At 37.2% G+C, this 23,967-nt stretch overlaps 3 protein-coding genes across 3 annotated transcripts in view; 1 reads left to right on the forward strand and 2 right to left on the reverse strand.

Annotated features, from left to right (window-relative positions):
• Window positions 1-18,556, reverse strand: part of LOC136277912 (tetratricopeptide repeat protein 28-like) — a 30,285-nt gene extending 11,729 nt beyond the window's left edge. Inside the window, exons 1-4 of the mRNA XM_066160790.1 lie at window positions 18,422-18,556; window positions 17,717-17,940; window positions 15,931-16,015; window positions 6,882-7,033 (exon numbers count right to left, since the gene is read on the reverse strand). Coding sequence (XP_066016887.1) covers window positions 6,882-6,978 — 97 coding nt within the window. The 5' untranslated portion in view covers window positions 6,979-7,033; window positions 15,931-16,015; window positions 17,717-17,940; window positions 18,422-18,556. The remainder of the gene's footprint in view (window positions 1-6,881; window positions 7,034-15,930; window positions 16,016-17,716; window positions 17,941-18,421) is intronic.
• Window positions 1-23,967, forward strand: part of LOC131783675 (uncharacterized) — a 205,270-nt gene that overhangs the window by 115,234 nt on the left and 66,069 nt on the right. The gene's annotated exons all lie outside the window — the stretch shown is intronic.
• LOC136277802 (uncharacterized) lies at window positions 2,119-3,931 on the reverse strand. Its single transcript, XM_066160503.1, has 2 exons — window positions 3,716-3,931; window positions 2,119-2,409 (listed from the first exon to the last, which is right to left on the reverse strand). The coding sequence occupies exons 1-2, from the start codon at window positions 3,929-3,931 to the stop codon at window positions 2,119-2,121; spliced, it is 507 nt and encodes a 168-aa protein (XP_066016600.1).

Raw genomic sequence — 23,967 nt, forward strand, 5'->3', positions numbered from 1 at the left:
AATGATAAGATATTATAGAGTAAAAAATCCGTAGACATTGCTGAAGAGGGCTGTAAATTGATATGTAGATACGAAATTTTCTGTTAATTTAAATTGCATGCAGAAGACTCTGTTATTGTTGACTCGCTATTTCAACAGAACTACCTACACCTAACCATAGATAAGGGCTGCTGTATAGTTCACCATTTTTGTTAACTAGGTTTTTATTATCGACATCGTTCTTAGTTGAATAGCTACGTTTTCTGCAACTGCGATAATATTTCTTTTGAAATATCTTGGATATCTTGAAAAAGTGAGTAAACAAAGTGACGCAACACCGCAAGCTTCTGCTGTGTAGTTTTTCACCTAAAGATAACAGCCCAACTATTTTAATGCTATTTACTCTTATCTTTTTCGGAAAAATGGCCACACTTCTCTGATAAAACCTGATAAGAAGGACATAAATATGTCACGGAAGCAATTATACCGTGTTGCAATCCGGGCGATAATTCTCTAGGATGCAATCACGGTCGTTTCCTTAAGGTTTTTCATAGAGCATAAACAGAAAACGATGCCATTCTGTAACTTTGCTTCTCTTCTTGGTGGAGCTTGTAGTGCAAGTTCTGAAAATCCAAACGTAGCTGACTTTGTCGAATTGAAAGACTGTACTAGGGATCAAGTGTTTCCATGTCCAAAAGAGGGCTGCACGCATAGTTTCCAACGGCACTCTTCTCTAGAAAAGCATCTCGCGTTCGGGACATGCACAAAGACGGTTGAAAGGGAAACACTTCTTGATAACGCGAAGGTTAAATATGCTGCAAGGCTCGAGGGAGGTTCAAGTTCCGCGCCAACTATTCCTCTACCTCCTGAAACCTGTCCTCCTAGCACTGGATATGTAACACCGCCTGAAGGCTTCGCTTTAAAACAAGTAAAGAAAGTTTACCGGTTTAACGAAAAGCAACGAGAGTACCTGACTGCTAGGTTTACCATCGGACAAGAAAGTGGCAAGAAGGTCGACGAGGAAATTGTTGCAACAGAAATGAGAAGAGCAAGGGATTGAACGGGGAGCGCTTGTCACTCAGAGACACAGAACAAGCGCTCCCCGTTTTTGACTACTTAACAAGTAGCTTCATTTTTTTCCAGAATGGCAGCAAAAGTGAAACAGCAGACAGCCCCCTGCGCACAATTTGTAACTGAGCAAGATCTGGTTGCTATGGAGGAAGAATTTAATTTGTCAAATGCTTAGGAGTCTATTTTTGAGCAGTTAAATGTAACTCATCCTATTCGTTACCAACAGTACAACATCTGTTCCATGGTCGAGAGTAACACACTCAAAAATCTCAAACTTGCAATCTTAAAACTCCTTTGCGAGAGTTTCAATCTTGCATTACCACCTGGGGCTGATCAGATCAGGCATCTTACATCGTTCTGCTCGAAGACCTTGTTAGATGCTGCTATTGCAGTACAGTTTAAAAGATAAATGGGAAAAGGCTGCTTCAAAAAATTGGGTTTTATATGAACGTTGATATAAAACGGGGGCCGTGAGCATATTTTGGATCGGAGGAGCTATTGTAGTTCCCGCGTAGTGTAAGCTCATTGGCACCAACTTATCTATGAGGGTCTGGGGCCTCCCCTCCGGGGAGGGCCTCCTTTTGTCTGTTTCTTAGTACGCTTTTCTTAGTACAGAAACACTGCTGACAGGGTGTCCTGGGGTATGATCCCCCGGCAAATTTGAAAATCTAGAGCTTCTGAAATCACCGGAAACGCGTTTCAATCCTGGGAAAAATTTGTCAATTTTTTAATACAAAGATTAAAATAAATAATAATGATAATAATAAATCGTTCTTGGTGGGGCTACAGCCCACTCAACCGTATTACAGGTGCAAACCGGAAATGAAAATGTCCCCTTCGAACCGCACTTAGCAGTCGGACAGGATCAGGCCGGCTGGATATTGTTCGAAATAGACTCATAAAAGACCCATTCGCACGTTAATTTCTTCCCCAGCGCCCTCTCCCCAGGCAGGTCCGCTGGGAGAATTAATTTGCCCCTGCCCGTTCCCCTCCCACGCTACACTTCTCTGGAAAGGAGGAGGAAGCGGGAAATTCGTATTTACCGCGTGGTCACTTTTTTTTTCAGTGCTAAGTACATAAAGGACCTTGTGATAACTCAACGAAAAACACACTTCGAGGTGAGCTTATATACAATCCATACATTCCCAATTTTTCATTTTGGTCTACGTGCAACTTGTGAGCAAAATAATCAGCGTGGTAAGGGAAAGGATTCATTTGCCTGGCAGTGCTGGAATTCCTCTGGGCTTGGTACACAGGAGACACTACTGATAATGCCCTTCCAATGCGCTTTTCACCAGCAGTGATACCACAGCTGTTCAGATATCTCTTCACCATTTTCATAACCCATGTTGGTCCAACCTAAGGCAATAATGTGGCAAATTGTAAAGTCTAAAACATGCTCTATAGCAACAAAAGCTACCACCAACAAGAATAAACACACAAGTCTAGTTCATACCTTGCACTACTTTATTTCTTAATTCCTTAAGGTGGGTTATTGATTCTGTGTTGCAAAGGGAGAGAGGCTTGCTACACTTAAAGTACAATAAAGAGGAGTTATGTAGAGGATGGGAGTTTATTAAATTGTACATCTAAGCTCCCTTGACAACGATTGTTGCCACTTTTAAAGAAAGTCGTTTTTAAACTGAGTTCACAACTGGGTGGTAGCTTATAATTTTTATCTAGCAAGGCCACATGTATTGCAAAACATGGATCCTGTGGATATCCTCGGTAAAAGGGGGCCTTGAGAACATCTCCCCCCCCCTCCTAATGGGAAAAATACCGGAGGCCCGAAGGAGAAGTGAAATTTTTGGCCCCCTATATTTTTCAAGAGGTCTGGATCCGCCACTGGGGAATCAAATCTAGAACTCTGAACACGTTTAGAAGGACAGGGATCAAAATAAAAGTAAAAGTCGCGGTCATGTTATGGTGAACATTTCATATCAGACAATATAGGATCATACAACGCAGCCAAGAAATGTTTGAAAAGCTTTTTGGAAACGTAAACGAGTATATAGTTTCGAAATTTGAAGCGTGGTACAGGGAGTATTTTTGTTTACAGCATTCAGCTTTCTACCTATTTGCTCAAGCGTGAAACATGCAAGTTTGTGTACACGCTGTCACATTACCGTGTTTATGTTCCTGCACTTACGTACTACCTTTAATTATGATTTATTTTCCGCCAAATCCTGTTAAATATCGTTGTAAAGCCTTCTCACGCGTTCAAATTGAAATCGCTCCTTGACAGCACGGATTTCCCATGACTGTAAGTGAAGAAGCGCGACAGTTTGACAAGACAAATTTGTATATTTCACGCCGAGACAAACACCGAAAAAATTGAGCCGTTCACTACGCTTTGTTAGAAAGGAAATTACCGCAACGAAACATGTCGGTCTAAATAAAAATTCTTATGCTGTTTTGTATGCATTCAATGTTTCCTTCCTTTTATGATGTGCTGATGCTCCATGTGCTGATTGCTCATTTATAATTGACAGCCGGGAAAAAATGAGCCATGACAGAAGCCTACAGATTCACGCTAAAAGCTGAAAAATTACTTTTAAACCCTGAAGGGTGCTCATATAGAAGGTTATGCAAACAAGGAAATGAAGGTAGAAAAATAAGAAAATGGTGAACAACAAGCACTTAAGTCTAATAAACTTATACCTACCCGAGCAACGACGTCACGAGTGCACTGCTCAAGCTCACCATTTGACAGGCGGTTGCGCAAATGTATCCCATTCTCTGAGCAAAACGTCCTAACTGACCTCGAACTAAGGCCTTTCCTGCCGGGAAATCTTTCTTTTAGCAATAAGCGCACCTCGAAGTGTGTTTTTCGCTGAGTTATTACAAGATCCTTTATGTACTTAGCACTGAAGTCGTTCATGTTCGCAAAGTGACCACGCGGTAAATACGAATTTCCCGCTTCCTCCTCCTTTCCAGAAAAGTGTAGCGTGGGAGGGGAAGGGGCAGGGGCAAATTAATTCTCCCAGCGGACCTGCCTGGGGAGAGGGCGCTGGGAGAAAAATTAGCATGCGAATGGACCCCTCCCCCTCCCTCCTGGGTAGTTCTGTCAACAATTTGGAATGCTTTGTCCGAAAAAGAAAAAATTGAAAATTGATTGCAATTCTCAATTTTCAAATTTATGACTTCCGCCGAAAACAGAATAACTAAGCCACGCCACAGACTGCAACATGGTCGGAGAGGCAAAATTGCCGCTCAGTTTGATTTTTCCCCTCATTGTTGACAGGATTAAAGTAAAAATATGCGTTACGTTCAAATATTATACCAAAAGGAAAAAAAGTCAAATTTTTCGATTTGGCACTTTCGTATATTTTCTGATAACAAATTTTTAAAAATCAAAAATTGACATCAATTTTCAATTTTTGATTTTAAACAAAAATTGAATGGACGAATGACACACGGACCTTGAAGTTGCTCGATTTTTCGCTTTTTGCAACAAGCGTTTGACAGCACCTTGTTGAAAAGTCATGTGAATTTTAAAATTAAACCAAAACTCTTTAAAATGCCACGAATAAAAATCAAATGAATTATACTTTGAATTAAAAACATTCCCGATTTCTTGCGAAAAATCCTCCTTCAGTACTAGCTAATAATAGTAAATATAGTAAGTAATAACTATTTTTATTATTATTTTTTTTCTTTCAAATTCAGATGCCATGGAATCCAGATACAAAATGGACAGGCTTCTTGTAGACAAACAGTAAATCATGAAAGCGCTGCTTTACAGCTTATATTTGAATGTTCACACACAAGAGCTTTATCCAAAGAAGTTACAACCACATAAAATCAGCTCAAAGCTTGACACTGGGAGCGAAAGGGTAAAATACCATTTGTGTCATCATCCAAAATTAAATGATTCATATAAAGACCATTTTTTGACTGATAGTATTTGTAACAATAAATATAATTCAAGTTATTGTATTTCATGGAAAAGAATCAACAGATTTTGTTCACAATTTGTGCCACACCAAATTTAATGATTGATTAGGAATATTTTATATGAATAGCTGTAATTGAGGATAATTCTAATGAAGTTTTCAAAAAAAGAAAGAGAAATCGAATTCCATCCTAATATTACCACTTGTTGATGTTAATATATAACAGAAATATTTTACATGTAAACCTGAGTTAAGCATGTGAATACATTTCATTGAATACTTGAATCTTCAGTTGGAATTTTTGAATTTTTGAATTTTTAGTATTCATTTCATGTAAGTTGTCTCAACTTTTTGCTTAAAATTCCCAGTACTTAAACATTCTTAGAAATTCATGAAAATTCCAAGGAATTTTTTGCAAGTTTTTAGATTTACAGCCTTACAGGGAAAGTCATTGGTGCTCTGAGTTGGAATTCCTAGGAATTCCAACTCCTGTTGGCTATTAACTTGGAATTTCTAGGTTTTTAGAACCAGAGTTGTTACGGTTGGGAATTCCTAGGAATTACTAGGAATTCCCAGTGTGAATTTACTGTGAAAATTCACACCTTTTACACCTAGGAATTCATAGGAATTCCAAAATCCATTTCGCAAGTGTCATAAGAGACTTTTTTTGGTTAAAAGCTCAACCAATTAGACTCAGTTGCTGTTGTGGTTGTTGTTTAGGAGAAAGTGTAATCCCTACTTTGAAACAATCTAAGCACAATAAAGAGAATGAAAATAATTAAGAGCCCTGATAACCATAATATTGGATATGGGAAATCTGGAGTTCAAATGTTGTGTTTCTGTGAGGAACTGACCCAAATCCTATATTATCTTTAAGGTTTGATGACTCATGGAAGACCCAGAGTCTCATTCTGTCTGTGAGACTCCCTGATAATCAGAGAGAGGCAGCATAATCATAAGTGTAAGTTAGAGTTTGCTGCTTTAGTTACATTTAAACAGTAAACGAGTCAATAAGATCCAAATGTTGTAATCATAAAAACCAGAAGCAACATTACTTATAGACAAATAGTGATGATATAAACGGTAAGAATATAATGATAACGAAGATGAGATCAATAGTTATGATGATTCTGATGTGGGTGACAATAGTGGCAATTAATAATGATGAGAATTAAATGTCACTCAATTTGAAGCAATTTGAACTTTTGGAGATTGGTTTACTCAAATTCCCCCCCCTCTCTCTCTCTCTCTCTCTCTCTCGCCCTGCCCCCCTCCCCCCCAACCTGGAAAAAATATGTGTGCAAATGCCCTACCACATTTTTATGTGAAAAGCAACATAATTAGCAACTGTGACTTTCAACACACCAACCAAGTTTTAAAACCTAGACCTTGTAGACTTTTCTTCTGAGCCATTTGTTGGCGAAAGTGCACTATCTACCTTAAACACCTGCATATTCAATGATATGCATAACAAATGCATTCTACTGAAAAGTCTGGACAATTCTGGTTCAAATTCCCCAAGCCAGTCAGGTAAGGTTCAATCCCCCCCTCCCCCTTTGGCTTGGATGATGATCACATGGGTTCCAATTCCTCAAGGAGAAGGGAAGGGATGTTGAAGCTTTTAAATTGATAGTTGCAATTATAATGGAGAGATGATGATGATGATGGTACTTATATAATACAAACTTACACAGTGGATGTTCTATGATGATAAAATAAAGTCTTAACGTATTTTAACTTTGTGTATTTGCTTTGAACTGTTTCAATCATAGAAGAGAATCATGACTGGCCAAATATCCTTTAAAGTGGTCACACACTGTATATATCATTCTCTACATCTGCTTACATCTTTGAATCTTTTTTTTTTCTTTCTTGAAACTGGTGGAATAGAAAAAGTTCTAGCAATTACTGACGCCGAAGTTGAACCTAGCTCACCTTGTAAATTGTCCTCACCAAAATCTGGTGCATTTTCTTTGTCAGGTAAGTCTTCATTTTCACATGGAACTTTAATTGGATCTCTTCCTGTAGCCATAGCAACTGTAAGAAGATGTTTCTTACAAAAAGTTGCTGTTTTAAGTTATCCTGGCCTGAAAAGAAGATGGTTGCAAATGGTAATAAACATCAGCTCAACATATTACCCAGTTGTAAAATAAATATGTTTTCCCTTCTGAGAATTGGAGGGATACATAGACACAAAATCACAAGCCACCTGATATTACTGGCATACTTAAAGCAGCAAAAGAAGGAAATATATAAATACTTAATAAACAAGTAATTCACTTTTCATTATAATAAATTTCAAGATTTACAAAAGACCGTCCTAATTGACTGAGATAAATTGAGCAAAAATCATCATCTGTGTGTTGCAAGTTCATATGATTTGTAACAGCAGCATTTTAAATTAATTAAACCAGAAGCCGTAGGTAGTTCAGTAAAGTCTGTATTTAAGCAGTGGCCCATCCAGGCCCTCAGCTTATAATCCTGGTTTCCTCACATGAAACAACCAGGTATTATACTATTCCTCCCTAGACATGATACCAGTCCACTTGCACAAGAATAAAACATATAGACCCAGCCAGGTTAAATGCAGACCTCTTGACCCTGAGTCCAGCACAGGCCAGGCTACAAATGCAGACCTCTTAATGCTGAGTCCAACTTACTAATCATAAAGTCACCATGTCTTCACAAGAGGGGAGAGTTTATGTTGAATCCTTTCTCGCAAGAAACAGATTTTAGAAAACCAAAGTAAAAACCAATTTGAAAGTAAAATTCTCTCACTTGATTTTGGAATAGCATAACAGATCAAAACTTATTAAAGATGTACATCTTTTATTCAATTTCCTGTAGTTGAACTGACACCCATATTCATATAGATTGGTACTAGTATTGCAGTAAAAACAGTGAATTATATACACTAAAGTGTGCTGATGTCTGTTGAAATGGATTTCAATATGGTACTGGTGCTGACATTTGTGGTTTACCAGTGTTAATGTATATAAAGTAATGTTATTGTAATTGCCTCATGGTTCTATTGTTTTGTGCACAAAATGGATTTGTCTCTAATGCTAACTTTAATTCTCTTGATAATCAAGAAAGGTTGTTTTTCAAATATCATATAATCCTTGCTGGCTGTCCTTTGTACAAAAATTTTCAATAAATGTAGAGTAACAAGGAAATTAATTGCTCTGGAATTTAAAATAGCCTGAGGTACATGTACAGGATAGATAATTTTTTCAAAAGGCAGTACTAACTTCTTACTAACTAGTTGAGTACAAGGGTTTTACTTGTGAATATTGGCCCAAGGTTGTGGTAGCAAAGAAATGACCAAGTGCCAAGTATCGCAAAAGAAAGCAAGGTAATAGTCATGCACTGATGTCACTTGGACTAAAACTAGTTTATTTTGAATTTCTGGTTTCCAAGTAAAAAAAATACATGTTTTATGATTGTTTGTATTGTGTAATGAAGGTCCATGTGGCAAAATCCTGTCCAAGTAGGAACCAATCAGAACTCTCAAATTTACCTTGAGACTACCATGCCATGTTATAACATAAATTATCACCAAACACATACTTGGATGCATGCAGTCACATGCAGAACTAAACCTGTTTTGATTTAAATAAAATTGATCAAAAATATTTAGTTGATATGATTACTGGTTGATCATATGATGATTAGCAGATGACAAAAGGTAAAACTTTACTCAGATACCAATCTATCATTGCCAGTTGATGAATTTGATTCCTAAAATTCGAATTGAAAGGACGCTTGCAATAAATCACTAACTGACATTTGAAGAAAAATCAACTTGTTTCAATATTTAACAAGGAAATCAGTATAACAGTACAGTTTGGAAGGGGAATCTAAGCAGTCTATTGAAAATAAAAAATTAATGATTTAAACTGCTGCTGTTACAAATTATATGAACTTGCAATGGACAGTTGTTAATGTTCACCCAATTTACCAAGAACGCTATAAGCTTTACTCTCTTCATGCTTGGTTCACAAATAGTTATGCACTGTCCAAAGTATAAAACAATTTTGTTGATAGCTGACAGACAGAGAAGAACAACAAGTAAACTTTAGAGCTGTTATTATTGAAGTGTGACTTGAACTTTTCATTTTTATATAAAGAAGGGCTTGTATTTTGTGCCAAAAATAAAAAGATGTAATATTTTTTGGGAGATCCAGTGATTGGGACATTTAAGAAATTAAGTTATGAAAGCCTTTCGGAAATTTGGTTGGTACTTCTCACTACTAACAAGTCTTGTTGACAAATATTTTCAGATCAGAGTTTCAAATAAAGTAAATTGAAGACGTCATTTAAAAGGTGTTTTTTCTCAAAGGGAACATTGACTACCTCTGTCTTGTCTGCATGCCAAATGTTTGCAAAGTGTGTGGATGATCCACAAGTATCGGAACTCTTACAAAAATGTTTTGTAAGAATAAAAACAGCAAAACAAATTACAGCAATAAGTCACGAAAACAGAGCAAAAAAATGAAAAAAAACAGCAACAACAATCATGAAAAAAGAAAGATTAATTAGGTGTTGAATTTGTTTGTCTAAGGCATGAAATTTCTACTAAAAATATTGTCAACAAAAAGTCTCTGACAGTGTTTGAGGCAACTGAGCTTGACTGTTCCAAGGTTTTCTAACAAAGGCATCCAGTAATGTAGGTTAGGAAGTAACTTATGTTCATAACTAACAAAGTTCTTTAAGTGTAGATAACAATGTAATTATTGTTAATTATTGTGGAAGTTGTGTACCAAGGAACAGCCAATGAATGTTTGATGATTTTGGCACATCAGTGAACATGAGACATTAATTTGCATCACAATAAAAATATTTTTTGATCATGGAATCCAAGAGTCCTTTGAGGTTAGAAAGCAAATCTGTGATATGAGTACATTGGATGAATTGGCAATTTCCATTTAACATAACTGACTGCTGGTTCATGAGAAAATCCACATTAATGTAAAGATTTACTAAAACTTAGTTTGAATAATAAATTTCATGATCTTTAAGTTATAAACATATACATGTATGTATATCTCTTGGTAGGTTTTGTATAGCATACCTTTTATTGAGCCAAAGTTTTAAGCCTCTGAAATTACTCCTTTTCTTAAAACCTTCACATTCAGGGTATTGAGAATTTCTTAGAATTTATGTGGACCTCAGGGTATTCAAATTTCCTCAAATTCAATTTCCAGAAATTCCCAAGAGGTCCACACTTCTTAAATTATAGATAGTTTGTGAGGGTTTACTGGGGAATATTGACCCAAGGTTGTGTTGGTATAGGAATGGCATAGTGCCAATATTCCCAAGTATGGCTTAAGAAACAAGGTAATAGTCATGCACTAATGTTACTTGAACTAAACTAGTTTACTTTTAATTTTCTGGCTTTCGAGTTAAAAAATACATGTTTCATGATTGTCTGGTGCAATGATGGTCTATGTAACAAAATCCTGATTAAGTTGGAACCAATCAGAACTCTCAAATTTACCTCAAGACTACCTTGCCATGTAATAACGTAAATTATCACTAAACACATAATTAGATGTGAGCAGCCACATGCACAACTAAACCAGTTTTGATAAAAAAAAAATTGTATTGGAAACAGTCAGTTGATGTGATTATTGACTGATCATATATTGATTAGCAGATAACAAAGGGTAAAACTTTACTCGGATACCAATATATCATTACCACTTGATGAATTGGATTCCCAAAACTCGATCGAGTGCAATCAATATAAAGGACGCTTAAAATAAATCACTAGCTGAAGAAAAATTAACTTATCTCAATATTTATCAAGGAAATCAGTATAACAGTACAGTTTGGAAGGAGAATCTAAGCAGTCTATCGAAAAAAAGAAAATACTTCATTCAAACTATATGTGACCTCTCACGCGAAAACGTTCCTTACGGTTTGCCGTTTTGAAACGGATAGCCGTTCGTAAGCCGTTCATCAGCCGTTCGTCAGCCGTTCGAACGGGATGGGATGCCGTTCGAACGGCTTGAGCTATCCGTTCAAAAACAATAAGGAGCCGTTCGAACGGCTGGAGCTATCCGTTCCAAATAGATTGGGAGCCGTTCGAACGGCTTGAGCTATCCGTTCAAAAAAAATTGGGAGCGGCGTTCGAACGGCTGGAGCTACCCTTGCGAACTGAATTCCCAGTTTTCTGGGAATTCCTAGGAATTCCCAAAAATTCCCAATTATGCAAATGACCCTTGCAAACTGAATTCCCAGTTTTCTGGGAATTTCTGGGAATTCCTAGGAATTTACTTTATTTGAAACTCTGATCTGAAAATATTTGTCAACAAGACTTGTTAGTAGTGAGAAGTACCAACCAAGTTTCCTTTCATAACTTAATTTCTTAAATGTCACAATCACTGGATCTCCCAAAAAATATTACATCTTTTTATTTTTGGTGCAAATTACAAGTCCTTCTTTATATAAAAATGAAAAGTGCTTGTCACACTCCAATAATAACAGCTCTTAAGTTTACTTGTTGTTCTTCTCTGTCTGTCAGCTATCAACAAAATTGTTTTGTACTTCGGGGAGCGCATAACTATTTGTGGACCAGAGTTCCAACACACCTCTGTAATCGCATATAGCTACTTCTGTCTCTTGTACAAATGTTTCTCCTTTGTAAGACGCACTCTACTCTGTTGTCAATACTGCTTTAAGTTCAGTGAAAACGACTGACTGAGGAATCGAGATGGCGGTGTTGGAACGTGTTGCTGAACGCTTGCTACGGTCAAGCTTTGTAGATTTAGGTACTGGTACACTGGGATCATCTATGTATCTCTTATACTTCCGAATGTGGTATCCTTCTTTTATAAACATGAGGGTAAAAGACGATTTGTAGTCGCATTCAAAACTGTGATTGGCTTGTGTTATTTCTCACCTTTGCCATTAACACAACTCAAGTGAGTTTCGAGTCTTTGTTTCCTCGACAACTTTCGGCCACAAATCGTGCATTTGTAATACGATCGATTCTTGTCGATTATTTCTACATAGAGTGAGCTCACATCTTTATTTATATCACCAAGCTATCCATCTTCTAAAGGCAGGGAACCGGTCGGAGATTAGTCAGAATAAAGTTGAGCGCTTCTCTTAACACTGCAATCGGCAAGCCAGCGGATTCACTTTGCTAGCCAATGACAAGTCCTAAAAGATCCACGTGATCATGCCCGTGATCGGAAACAAAGAAGACTCCATTTGGCGCTCATCTTTGAATGTACTTTTCATCGGTTGATCGCTTTTCTCAACTGTTTTGCTTAATATAACATTTCTAAAGATAGCTTTTATTGAGGTTCAATGGGAAAACGAGAATAGCGTGAGTGTTGTAAAAGAAAAGAAAGTCGTTGGCGCCGTGGAGCTAAAAGAAGGGACAACAGTTGACATATTGACTGGTACAAACAAGGGTCGAGTGGCCATCTGTAAAGCTACGATTTTGAAAGTTTGTGGTGAGTAAAAATTTGCGATATTCGTTACGTGATCAAAATCTTATAAAAGAATAGATGTAGCGGGTTGAATTAAGCTTACATAACGCTCGGCGCAACTGAAACTAGACTAATTCTGAGAATCGAATCGGTCACTTGCATGCCGCAGTTTCTTAAGCCTATGCTTTTCCTCATAGCCATCTTAAAAGCCTGGTCTGAGCTTTAAATATACATATTTTAATATATTATTTTTTTTCAAATTCAGATGTCAAGGAATCCAGATACAAAATGGTCAAGGTTCTTGTTGACAACCTCATTCAAGGCCAACTCATTGTGAGCCCAGGAAAAAAAATACAAACAGTACAAACAGCAGCTAAGTTTGCAGTTTAGGATAACTTCATTCTAATTTATTGTTACAGTTACAACAAGATTTTAATAAAAAAATCAATTTTATTTGTCTGTAATTAGCCCCTTCACTCCCAAGAGTGCTTGGTTTTCAAATATAACTTAAGATATTGTTTTTTATGGAAAAGAATCAACAGATTTTATTCACAATTTGTGTCAAACCAAATTTAATGATTGATTAGAACTACTTTATATGAATAGCTGTAATTGAGGATTAATCCGTATGAAGTTTTCAAGAAAAGAAAAATAAATCGAATTCCATCTAATATTACCACACATTGATGTTAATAATTAATCAAAAATATTTTACATGTAAGCCTTAATTAAGCTTCTAAATAAATTTCATTGAATACTTGAATTTTAGCTGGGTTTTTTTAATTTAAAGTATCTATTTTATATCATTAGCCTCATATTTTTGCTTAAAATTCCCAGTAATTCTTAAACATTCCTAAAAATTCCCAAAAATTCCTAGGAATTTTTTAGATTTACAGCTTTTCAGGGAAAGTCATTGGTTCTCTGAGTTGGAATTCCTAGGAATTCCTAGGAATTCCAAGTCCTGTTGGCTATAAACTTGGAATTTCTGGGAATTTCTGGGAATTTCTGGGAATTTCTGAGAATTTCTAGGAATTTCTAGGTTTTTAGAACCAGAGTTGTTATGGTTGGGAATTCCTAAGAATTCCTAGGAATTCCCAGTCCGAATTTACCGTGAAAATTCACACCTTTATTCCTAGGAATTCCTAGGAATTCCAAAAGCCATTTCGCAAGGGTAATTCGTTCCAAAAAAAATTGGGAGCCGTTCGAACGGCTTGAGCTATCCGTTCAAAAAAAATTGGGAGCCGTTCGAACGGCTGGAGCTATACGTTTCAAAAAAGTTGTGAGCCGTTCGAACTGGATGTTCGTGGCGAACGGCTGGCGATATGTTTTGAAACCGTAGCTTACAATTCCTTGGAAGGGATGTTTCGAGCCGTGATCCTGTCAAAGTTAATAGTCTTCGCACTGCGATCAGTCAAGAGTACATCGGACAGACTAAAGTTAGTTTGATAAACACTTGAAGGTTCCTAATATAGCGTGTTTCCCCTCTGCAAGGAATTAAACTCTGCTTTGTTTAGAGCATGCTTACCAAACCAACAGTACTATCGCGTGGGAGAATAACAGTAACAACATTTAACACGACCTTTGTAAATATAAGCATTGTTTACAAATGCCTTCATGAATAGTCACGGTTCTTTTTCTACTCCTCCATCATCTTTAGTTACGTAACATTCGATTATCGATACACATTTGTTATTCAAGATCAAGTTTATTCAACTAGTTTACCGAAAATGTTTTGACGTTTGACAGTATGCAAATATCAAGCGCTTTTGATTGAAATCAAAATGGAATCTCCTGAGGGAATACACCGTACCGTCGGCAAGATGTCAATCCACTCATTACCAATGCAAACACAAAGCGTGTGTGTTATTCATATGCTAAGTTGAAAACAATTACTCTCCGTTTGTCCAATAAAAACTGTAGAATTTCGATCCGCCGCACGCTATGAAAGTGTATAAAATGACTAGAGTAGCGACAAATTGTCACTCGATCTAGTCTAGCGCGCTTTTTATCAGTTGTGCTATCACTTGCTTATACTTGAGATCAGTAATCATGTGTCTCAGACTGTTGTGCAAACAGAATAGGCGTCCTTCGAATGCGTTGTTTTATTTCCGGCAAGAGCAAACAACCGGGATCGCACCAACTCGAATAATCATCGAAAAACAACTGGATTTGACTGTACACACTCACATCAACGCAGCGGACAAAAATAATGGCACCCGCTTCTTTGTTAACTTAAAAAAATTGCTTGCACTCAAGGTAGCGAAAATTACTCGGCACATCGTAAAAATTATCACTATAAATTGTGCCTGTTAGTTCCGAAGATACATGGTGGGGAAAGCGTCGCCTGTGTTCGGAAACGAGATGTTTTCAAAGTCAATTAATGGCGTTACATTACGAATTCTGGAAATGGTTGCATGACAATTATTTTAAAAGAGAACGCAGACAATTACCGGCTTTTGTTTCTCCCCCGCGAAAACGAATTTGCTTTACTCTCAAAAGACATATTATTTTCAACCTATTCTAGGTTTTCTATCAGTTTTCAGATCTAAGCGGCGCGTGTCGCGTTTATCTAAATTACTGTCATTTCGTTCGAATGTTTTTGATCGGCCGTTCAACCGTTTACTTTGACCTTATCCGTTGAATACTTCAGCCGTTCAGCCGGTCGAAATTTTCCTTCGGCCGTTCAGCCGTTCGACTTCAACCGTTCGAAACTTTTCTGAAGCCGTTCAGCCGTTCGACTTCAACCGTTCGAAATTTTCCTGTAGCCGTTCAACCGTTCGACTTCAACCGTTCGAAATTTTCCTTTAACCGTTCAGCCGTTCGACTTTAACCGTTCGAAATTTTTCTGAAGCCGTTCAGCCGTTCACGGCATCCGTTTTAAACGGTTTCTCTATCCGTTTGTCATACGTTCACATACTGTGCGTTCGACCGTTCGAACGGATACCGTAAGGAACGTTTTCGCGTGAGAGGTCACATATAATAATAAACATAAACACATCAAATACGCTGAAAATGTTTATCGTTTCTTGGTCAAATGCATTGCACATATGGGAGCAATTTAAGTTAATACATAATCCCGACATGAAAGCTAGTGCCAAACACTTTCGTGTCTATGCTCCACAAGCACATGACACGCAAACGAAATTGAAAGTGTTTTGATCATCGGTGCTTGCACTGAATAAAATCGATAATTTGGATATTTCTTTTAACTCTGCTGAATAACTTGTTTTTCCGAGGTAAATGCCAGGTATTGCCTGCGAATTTTTGTGAATTCGACAGCACTAACATGTTCATGTAAGCTATACTCACCTTAATTAGCTTATGAGATTAAAAGAAGCAGCAGTACAATTAATACACTCCAGAATCAAGTAAAAGTAAGTAATCCTCGTCAGTTTACTACAGGAACGTCTTTCATCGCCGGATATCAGAGAAAATTAGGACAGATTAAGAACATTTATAGGAGAAAATGTTACCTGAGAAATTCGAAATAAAAGTATTTACCTTGTATTCAAAAATCTGACTCAACCATGTTTTCTTACCTCTGTCGCGGAAATGAAAGGCACGTTTAACTGTTTTACGACCTTGCTTCCTCAGTCCGTCACGGAAATGTTTCAAAGAAAGTCACTATGGTGGAGAAAATACCAAGAAAGACTCAAACGCTATATCATAGAACGAAGAAGCTCAACAACGCGCTGAGAAAATGAAAGTGGGGAAGTCCCGTGGCCCATAAGTCTGTGCAGGCTTGAAGCCGGAAGTGCTTCAGCTGAAATTGAAAGCCTTTATGTAAATAAACACAACGTGTTTATATACATGAAAATTTAATAGTTCTCGCGCGCTTCTCGCGTTCTTCTAAGGTCCACTACATTATTACATCTCACTTTTATATGTTCTCATTAGCACTGTTAGCATATCATATTAGAGGTAAGTCTTTTCTAATGTTAGAGATAGAAATATATTCATATACATTTTGCTGCAGCGTGAACAGAAACTGTATTTAAATCTTAATCTCATTTTGTGATTGCATTTTTTTAAAATGACTTTAGAGCCCGGAGGGTTTGTGGCGCCGCACTGCTTCAGGAGAAACGTTTCCAGTTTTTTTCCATAAAGGATTCTTTGGATTTTCTTTATCTAACGGTGACGTACCTGAGTATTTTTATGAATTCTGCCGTATTTTGATTCACCCTACGGGCTCGTCACAACACAAAAAACAGGTGAAAATACAAAGCAATGCTACATAACAAACAGTCTGATAAGTTATTCGTTATCCAACTGCTTTTTTTTTTTCTAACAAGTGTTTCACACGATCCGATCAGCAATACTTTATGTGATTACTTCTCATGTTTACAAGTTTCCTTAGCACTCTACACACTAAACATGAGAGGTGAGTCTCAGAAACGCAATCAACAAGCATTCTTCTTGTTCGAAATGAGAGACAACGAGTAGCTCCGGGGACAAGAGTGGGCACCCAGTGATTTTCCTTTCCTTCCTCACTCCAAAGAAAATTGCTTACGAAGGATATTCCTATCATCGTCGAAAAGCTTTTACCAAACTTAAAGAATCTCTTTAAATAAATTCTAAAAGTGGTGGTGCCATAAATTGCCATAGTGTGTTTATAGTATTCATATCCAAAGAGTTCTGAGCAGTATGTGCTTTATGCATCTCGCGAATTATCACACTCACAGCCAAAAGGGTAGCCATAAAATCGATAAGGGTAACAACGAAAATTACGTATAGTATAACAGTACAGTTTGGGTAAAGAATCTAAGTAGTCTATCAGAAAGAAAAAATTACTTTCAAGCAATAAAGTAATAAACATAAATACATCAAATACCCTGGAAATATTTATCGTTTTTTGATCAAATACATCGCAAATACTGGAGCAATTTAAGGTAATACATAACCCCGACATGAAAGCTAATGCAAAACACTTCCGTGTGCTTCCTCCACAAGCACATGACACGCAAACGAAACTGAAAGTGTTTCGATCATCGGCGATTGCCCTGAATAAAATCGATAATTTGGATATTCCTTTTAACTCTCCTGAATTATTTATTTTTTCCGAGGTAACTGCTAGGTATTGCCTGTGAATTTTGGTAAATTCGAGAGTAGTAACATATTCATGTAAGCTCAGCTTAACTAACTTATGAGGTTACAAGAAGCGGCTTACAATTGATACACGCCGGAATCAAGTAAAAGTTAGCAATCCTTGTCAGTTAAAGGCAGGAACGTCTTAAGAACATTTGAAGGAGAAAATGTTAACTGAGAAACTCCAAAGAAAAGTATTCACCTTGTATTTAAAAATCTGATACAACCATGTTTTCTTACCTCTGTCGCGGAAGTGGAAGGCACGTTTGAGTGTTTTACGACCTTACTTCCTCAGTCCGTCACGGAAATGTTTCAAAGAAAGTCACTATGGTGGAGAAAATACCAAGAAAGACTCACACGCTATATCATAGAACGAAGAAGCTCAACAGCGCGCTGAGAAAATGAAAGTGGGGAAGTCCCGTGGCCCATAAGTCTGTGCAGGCTTGAAGCCGGAAGTGCTTCAGCTGAAATTGAAAGCCTTTATGTAAATAAACAGAACGTGTTTATATACATGAAAATTCAATATTTCTCGCGCACTTTTCGCAAACGAAACTGAAAGTGTTTTGATCATCGGCGATTGCCCTGAATAAAATCGATAATTTGGATATTCCTTTTAACTCTCCTAAATTATTTATTTTTTCCGAGGTAACTGCCAGACATTGCCTGCGAATTTTTGTAAATTCGAGAGTAATAACATGTTCATGTAAGCTAAGCTTAACTAACTTATGAGGTTACAAGACGCGGCTCACAATTGATGCACGCCAAAATCAAGTAAAAGTTAGCAATCCTTGTCAGTTAACTGCAGGAACGTCTTTCATTGCCGAATATCAGAGAAACTTAGGACAGATCAAGAACATTCTTGAAGGAGAAAATGTTATCCGAGAAACTCGAGATAAAAGTGATTTACCTTGTATTCAAAAATCTGATACAACCATGCGTTCTTACCTCTGTCGCGGAAATGGAAGGCACGCGTGACTGTTTTACGACTTAGCTTCCTCAATCCGTGATGAAAATGTTTCAAACAAAGTTACTAAGACTGAGAAAGCGCCGAGAAAGACTCAAACGCAATGTCATCAAAGGGAACAATCTCAATAGCGTGTTGAGAAAATGAAAGTGGGGAAGTCCCGTAGCCCATAAGTCTGCGCAAGCATGAAGCCGGAAGTGCTTCAGCTGAAATTGAAATAAGAGGCTACACCACTTGTTTATGTACAAAAAAATACAATATTTCTCGAGCGCTTCTCGCGTTCTTCTAAGGTCCACTGCATTATTACATCTCGCTTTTACATGTTCTCATCAGTACTGGTAGCATAACACATGCGAGGTAAGTCTTTCTAATATTATATATTTGAAACAAATTCCTCTTGGAATACATATAAATTTTTTGCGCAACGTGAACATAAACTGTTACTTATCTTAATCTCATTTTGTGATTGCATATTATTTATAGGACTTTAGAGTCAGGAGGGTTTGTGGCGCCGCACTGCTTCAACATGAGCAGAAACCTTACCAGTTTTTTTTCCTGAAAGGATTCTTTGGATTTTCTTTATCTAGCGGTGACGTACCTGAGTATTTTTATGAGTGGTGCCGTATTTTGAGCAATTTCATTCTCAGCTGTTTCAACGTCCACAATTCAGTGACTGCGTGATATTCATATCATTTACCGCCCCAAGTCAAATTCAAATTACATCCTAGAAGTTTGAACCAATCAAAGCTTGAAGTTCTTACTCAAAATATGTACACAGAAAATTTCATCTAGAAAGATAATTTTCTAGGCACTTAACTGAAATCACTTTCTAACTCAAAATCAACAGTACAAATCAGAAACCTTAAATGCATGAAAAATAATAATTTTAGCGTTAGTCTCACGCTCAATGCGTGGCCCATGTCACGAAACACCTTTATTCCTATGAGTTCTCACGCGGTTTCGCTGTCAGCCGATATCGAACACACACTCGTTCAAAAAAAAATTCTTAAGCAGGTATTTATTTTACGAAACTCTTTTCAATTCATATTTACTTTTATTTTTATCACCTTTTTTATGGAACTTTATTGTTTCTCGCTTAATGTAGCAACAGACTGCCACATACTAACATAGCCACTATTATTTTCAAATATTCACTAAAATATAACAAGCGGCACTTTGATTTGGCGTTGTAGCTAAGGGACAATTATTTCACTGCGTTTGAAGACTAATTTTGCGCCGTTTAGAACAGACTGATGGAAATGTAGACTAGATCTCCATTAGCAAAGAAATTTTAGATTAGATTCAAACCATTCAAATTTTCGTACGTGGCAATCGCTTTAGGAAAACAAAGGTCACGACTCGCAGAGATAATAGCGTGATCTAGTCACTTACACTCGTCACGCAACGCTCCTCCCTACGAACGGCTGCTTAATTTAGATTCCTTTCCCGTTGCGTGACGAGTCTCAGCACGGCTGCGAAGGAGACTTAACGTGATCATGCCCGCAGTTTTCCAGACTGTAATCACAATTGCAAGTTCTGCCTACGTGATCATCCTTTCAGATCACGCCTTTATCTTAAAAGGGGCCTAAAATAAAAATAACGAAGAAAACATTTATAGTTGACTTGGTGACTGGCGCTGATCGAAGCACTTTCAATTTCGTAAATAGAGTGAAAGTGCTTTGCTCATCACCAAACACAAAATTAAAGATATCCCTGGAACTTTCCTTGAAACACTTTTGAATAATTTGTTGTTTTCGTTGATAGATACCGGTTTATTATTCCTGCGTCAACTGTGAGTGTAAGTTTTAAGCCCAGATTACAAGTAACTCGAGGCGCCATTTCACACTAGCGCCAGATTCAGGTAAGAGTTAGAAATCCTCGGCAGTTGTAATTCAGCGCCTTCATGGCCAGAAATCAAAGAGAATTAGCATAAGTGAAACAACAACTAAGAAGCTCAAAATAAGAATATTTAGTCAGTACACAAAAAAGTCACACAAACCTGTGACACCTCTCACTCTGTTGGGGAAACGGAAGCGATGTCAGCAACCTTCTTACGACCTTGCCACCTCAGTCCGTTATGGGAATGTTTCAAAGGAACTCAGTAAGATTAATAACGTCTAAATGAACTCAACAGGAACATTATCGAACGCAAGTCTCGCCGAGAAAATGATCTGAACTGTAAACTTGCCGACAGTGTTGTTGCCTAATTTTTAGAGTTATTTTGTCATGGAAAAAACCCAAGCCAAAGATTCTTTGCAAGCTTGAAGTACATGACACGGAAAACCGGAAGTGTATAGTATGAAGAAATTATGGCTTTGTGATTCAAAATACACACTGCTTCTTTCATGTGCCGCACTGTTCCAACATTGACAATTAAAACAAGTTAATAAATTTTACAAATTTAGTACCTTTAACTAAGATAATTTTAAAAATATTTCGTTCAAAAACTGATCTACATAAGGGGTAAGGCGTAAGAACAAGAAGCAGGAATTGTAAAAAAAAAAGGAAGACTTTTTTCTCTCCGTGTGGTCAGTTTGATGGATCTTTTGTTTTGCCTGTCTTCGCCTAGAAGAGACAGATAATAGCTTGAGCGGTGCAGGAGTGATGTATGCTGTCCACACGGGTGGTCATCATAAAATCTTCCATAATTATTCGTTCAATCACTTCATTGTTGAAATACAATACACCGAACTCTCCTTAAAAACTTTTTTCCCTTTGATCAATACTAAGGGATAAAAAAGAATCAAAGCATAACTTTTTAGATGTACGTCGTTAGTTTTGCTTCATAGTAAATGGAAATGTTGTTTTGACAGGCGGATATTATATTCAGCACACAGTTATAAGAAGTACTTAACAACAACGATTCAATGCTGTGTAGTTTAGGAATTTTTCATAACAGTAAGCCGTGAAGACTACAACACCATCGCACTGAATGAAAAAGTTATGAAGTAAGAGGACTCTGAACTTTGAGAGAGAAAAGGTGCTAAAGGTTATTGTGTAAGAGTTCTCTGTGTTAAACTGGGAAAAAAAAAAAAAAAAGATCAACTGATGCGAACTCCTACCTGGTCCGGTAAATAGAGCAGTCACAGCTGGGCCAGTTATTTTGCTAAAAAAACACTAATCCTAATGTCCCAAACAAACTTATCATTTTAAAGGACGAAGACAGACGAGCAGCGAAACAACAGAAGAAGCATAACGTGAGTTCTGTGCGGAAGCTAGAAATGGTTTTCAATTTTTTAAATGCCGTTTCAGGGTAAACATTACAGAACTGATCACCCACATCATACAATAATTGCTTTCTAAATATTTAGTCATTATTTTAGAGAGCAAAGCCAAGGTTATTTCGTCTTTATTAGGAACATTCAGCTGTCATTGCACTTACAAGTGTGTTTCAGACAATTCAAAAGGCTTCATTAAAATAAAAAATTTTTTTTTTCTTACCTTGATATTACTCCAATGTTGTTTGTTTAAGCGAAAATCTTCGGGTCTCTGTATTTTTGGTGAAACGTTTGCAAGGGTCTGCTTACGATCATGCTTATGACCACAAGTACAACGTTAGCAAGGACCGAAAAATCAGAATGACCAGAAATCGTCCGTTGCACCTTTGCGGCTTACACCAGTCATTGCCAAGATTTGTGTCACAAAATGCGTCCCTGTTTCATGAATATAATTTCAGTTGCTGACGCATTGAGAAATGAGAAATTTAAGGGACTAAAATAGCGTCCACGTTAATCATCTGACAGCAGACTTGTAGTTCAGTGAGCTGAGCTTAAAGAAAATCAATTTTGATTTCAATGCGTTCATTCGCCGTTAAGCAAATTCATAAATCTATTTATCTGGTGTCTACAAATCTTCATTTAAGGTTTAACAGTCAAACTGTCGAACTGAACTGTCAAATCAAAATAGAAGTCAAGCTATCACACGAACGAAAACGGATTTTAAGAGAATTTTGGCGGCTCGTTGAGCCCGTTAAGAGCGTCATGTGGAAGAAAGTGTTTAAACGGTTAGTGTTTTAAGTACGTGGTATCTCTGGTTTGTTGTGTTTCATTTCATCAAAAAAAATTAATGCAAAGTCTCAACTTGACATTAGCTTTCTTATGCAAATATGATACCACTATTAGGATTGGAATCGTTTAAAATGAAGAAAAAAAGAAACAGTTTGCTGATCTTAGCTGAACGTCACGTTAAATGTCAAAGTAGGTTACTGGCACATGTCGAATCCAGTAGCACGAATTCCTTGGTATATAGGAAGGTCTTAAGCGCGGTTATTCTTCCGCGATTATTCCACCTTTGTGATAGCATAGTTCTACTGAGGATGAGGATGGAGATTTACAACTGTGTAGCTGTGTCTTGTTAAAGGTATTGTTCAGTGTATTGATTTCTTTGTATGATTGGCAAAATGGGAGTAAAATTTATTATCTAAAGTAAACGTAAATCGAATTTACATTAATCAGAATTAATAGTGATGTTCGTCAATGATTTTGTTTCAAAAACATATCTCGCCTTTAAGAGTTTGAAACTTAAAGCCTCAATCAACTCGCCATCTCTGTATCTTCACGTCAGACGAGTCATGACTGCGCTGGAAAATGCTGTATTTTCTTTAAACGACGCAAAGGTTTTCATAGCGCTGTATTGTGATGTAAATTGCGGAAGAGAGAAGTAAAGTGCTATCTAGGGGTGCATGTTGCTTTTTATGATCCATCAAATATTTTTGCCCGCGAGCAATTGGTGTAAACGCAGCTAGTAACTAAATATCCCACAGCTAATACTGGGTGATATCCGAGAATATCACGCAAGCGATATTCCCCAATTTGTAAACCTGACGTCCACCTCGATAAGCCTTTGTTTAAACTTTAATTCAATTCAGTGAGCTGTTCATAAAGATTTTTTCACGAGCGTTGCAAAATAGTTGAAGGATAAAAATCACAATAGCCTCTATTTTGCACGAAAATATGTTCGGATATTTGTCCTTGGACATTGTCTGTCCCTCGAAGCTCACAGTTTTGGCATCTTGGAATAGATAATGTCTGCGGACAAATATCCTAAATTATTTTCGCGCCAAATTGGAGCAATAGTATACAGAGCGCTGTATGGTGATGTAAAATTCAGTAGAGGGAAGCACAGTTCTATTCAGGGGTTCATATTGTTGTGATGCGCTGCACAGTTACTGCATTTGACGGATTTACAGTGCTACTCAGGGGTATAATGTTGTATTGTGCTGTATTATGATAAAAGTTGTAGTAGAGGGATGTATATTGCTATTTAAGGGAGGGGGAGAGGGGCATATAGACGTGTGTATTCGAGGAGTTTATTCTACAACGTAAGGAGACATGGAGTCGAATAACCGACGGAACGTGTTTACTCATAATAAATCTCTCGGGCTGTTATCGACTACCTCTTAGGAAGCATTACAATAACTTAACTTTTCTTAATTATTGTTTAGTCAAAACTCTTTTTCAAGGTCCTCTCTGCGTCTACATCCAAGATGGCGGCTATCGACCCGGAGAAGTCTGTGGATTGGCCTGCT

The sequence above is a fragment of the Pocillopora verrucosa genome, chromosome 13 (assembly GCF_036669915.1).
Source record: "Pocillopora verrucosa isolate sample1 chromosome 13, ASM3666991v2, whole genome shotgun sequence".
Lineage (NCBI taxonomy): Eukaryota > Metazoa > Cnidaria > Anthozoa > Scleractinia > Pocilloporidae > Pocillopora > Pocillopora verrucosa.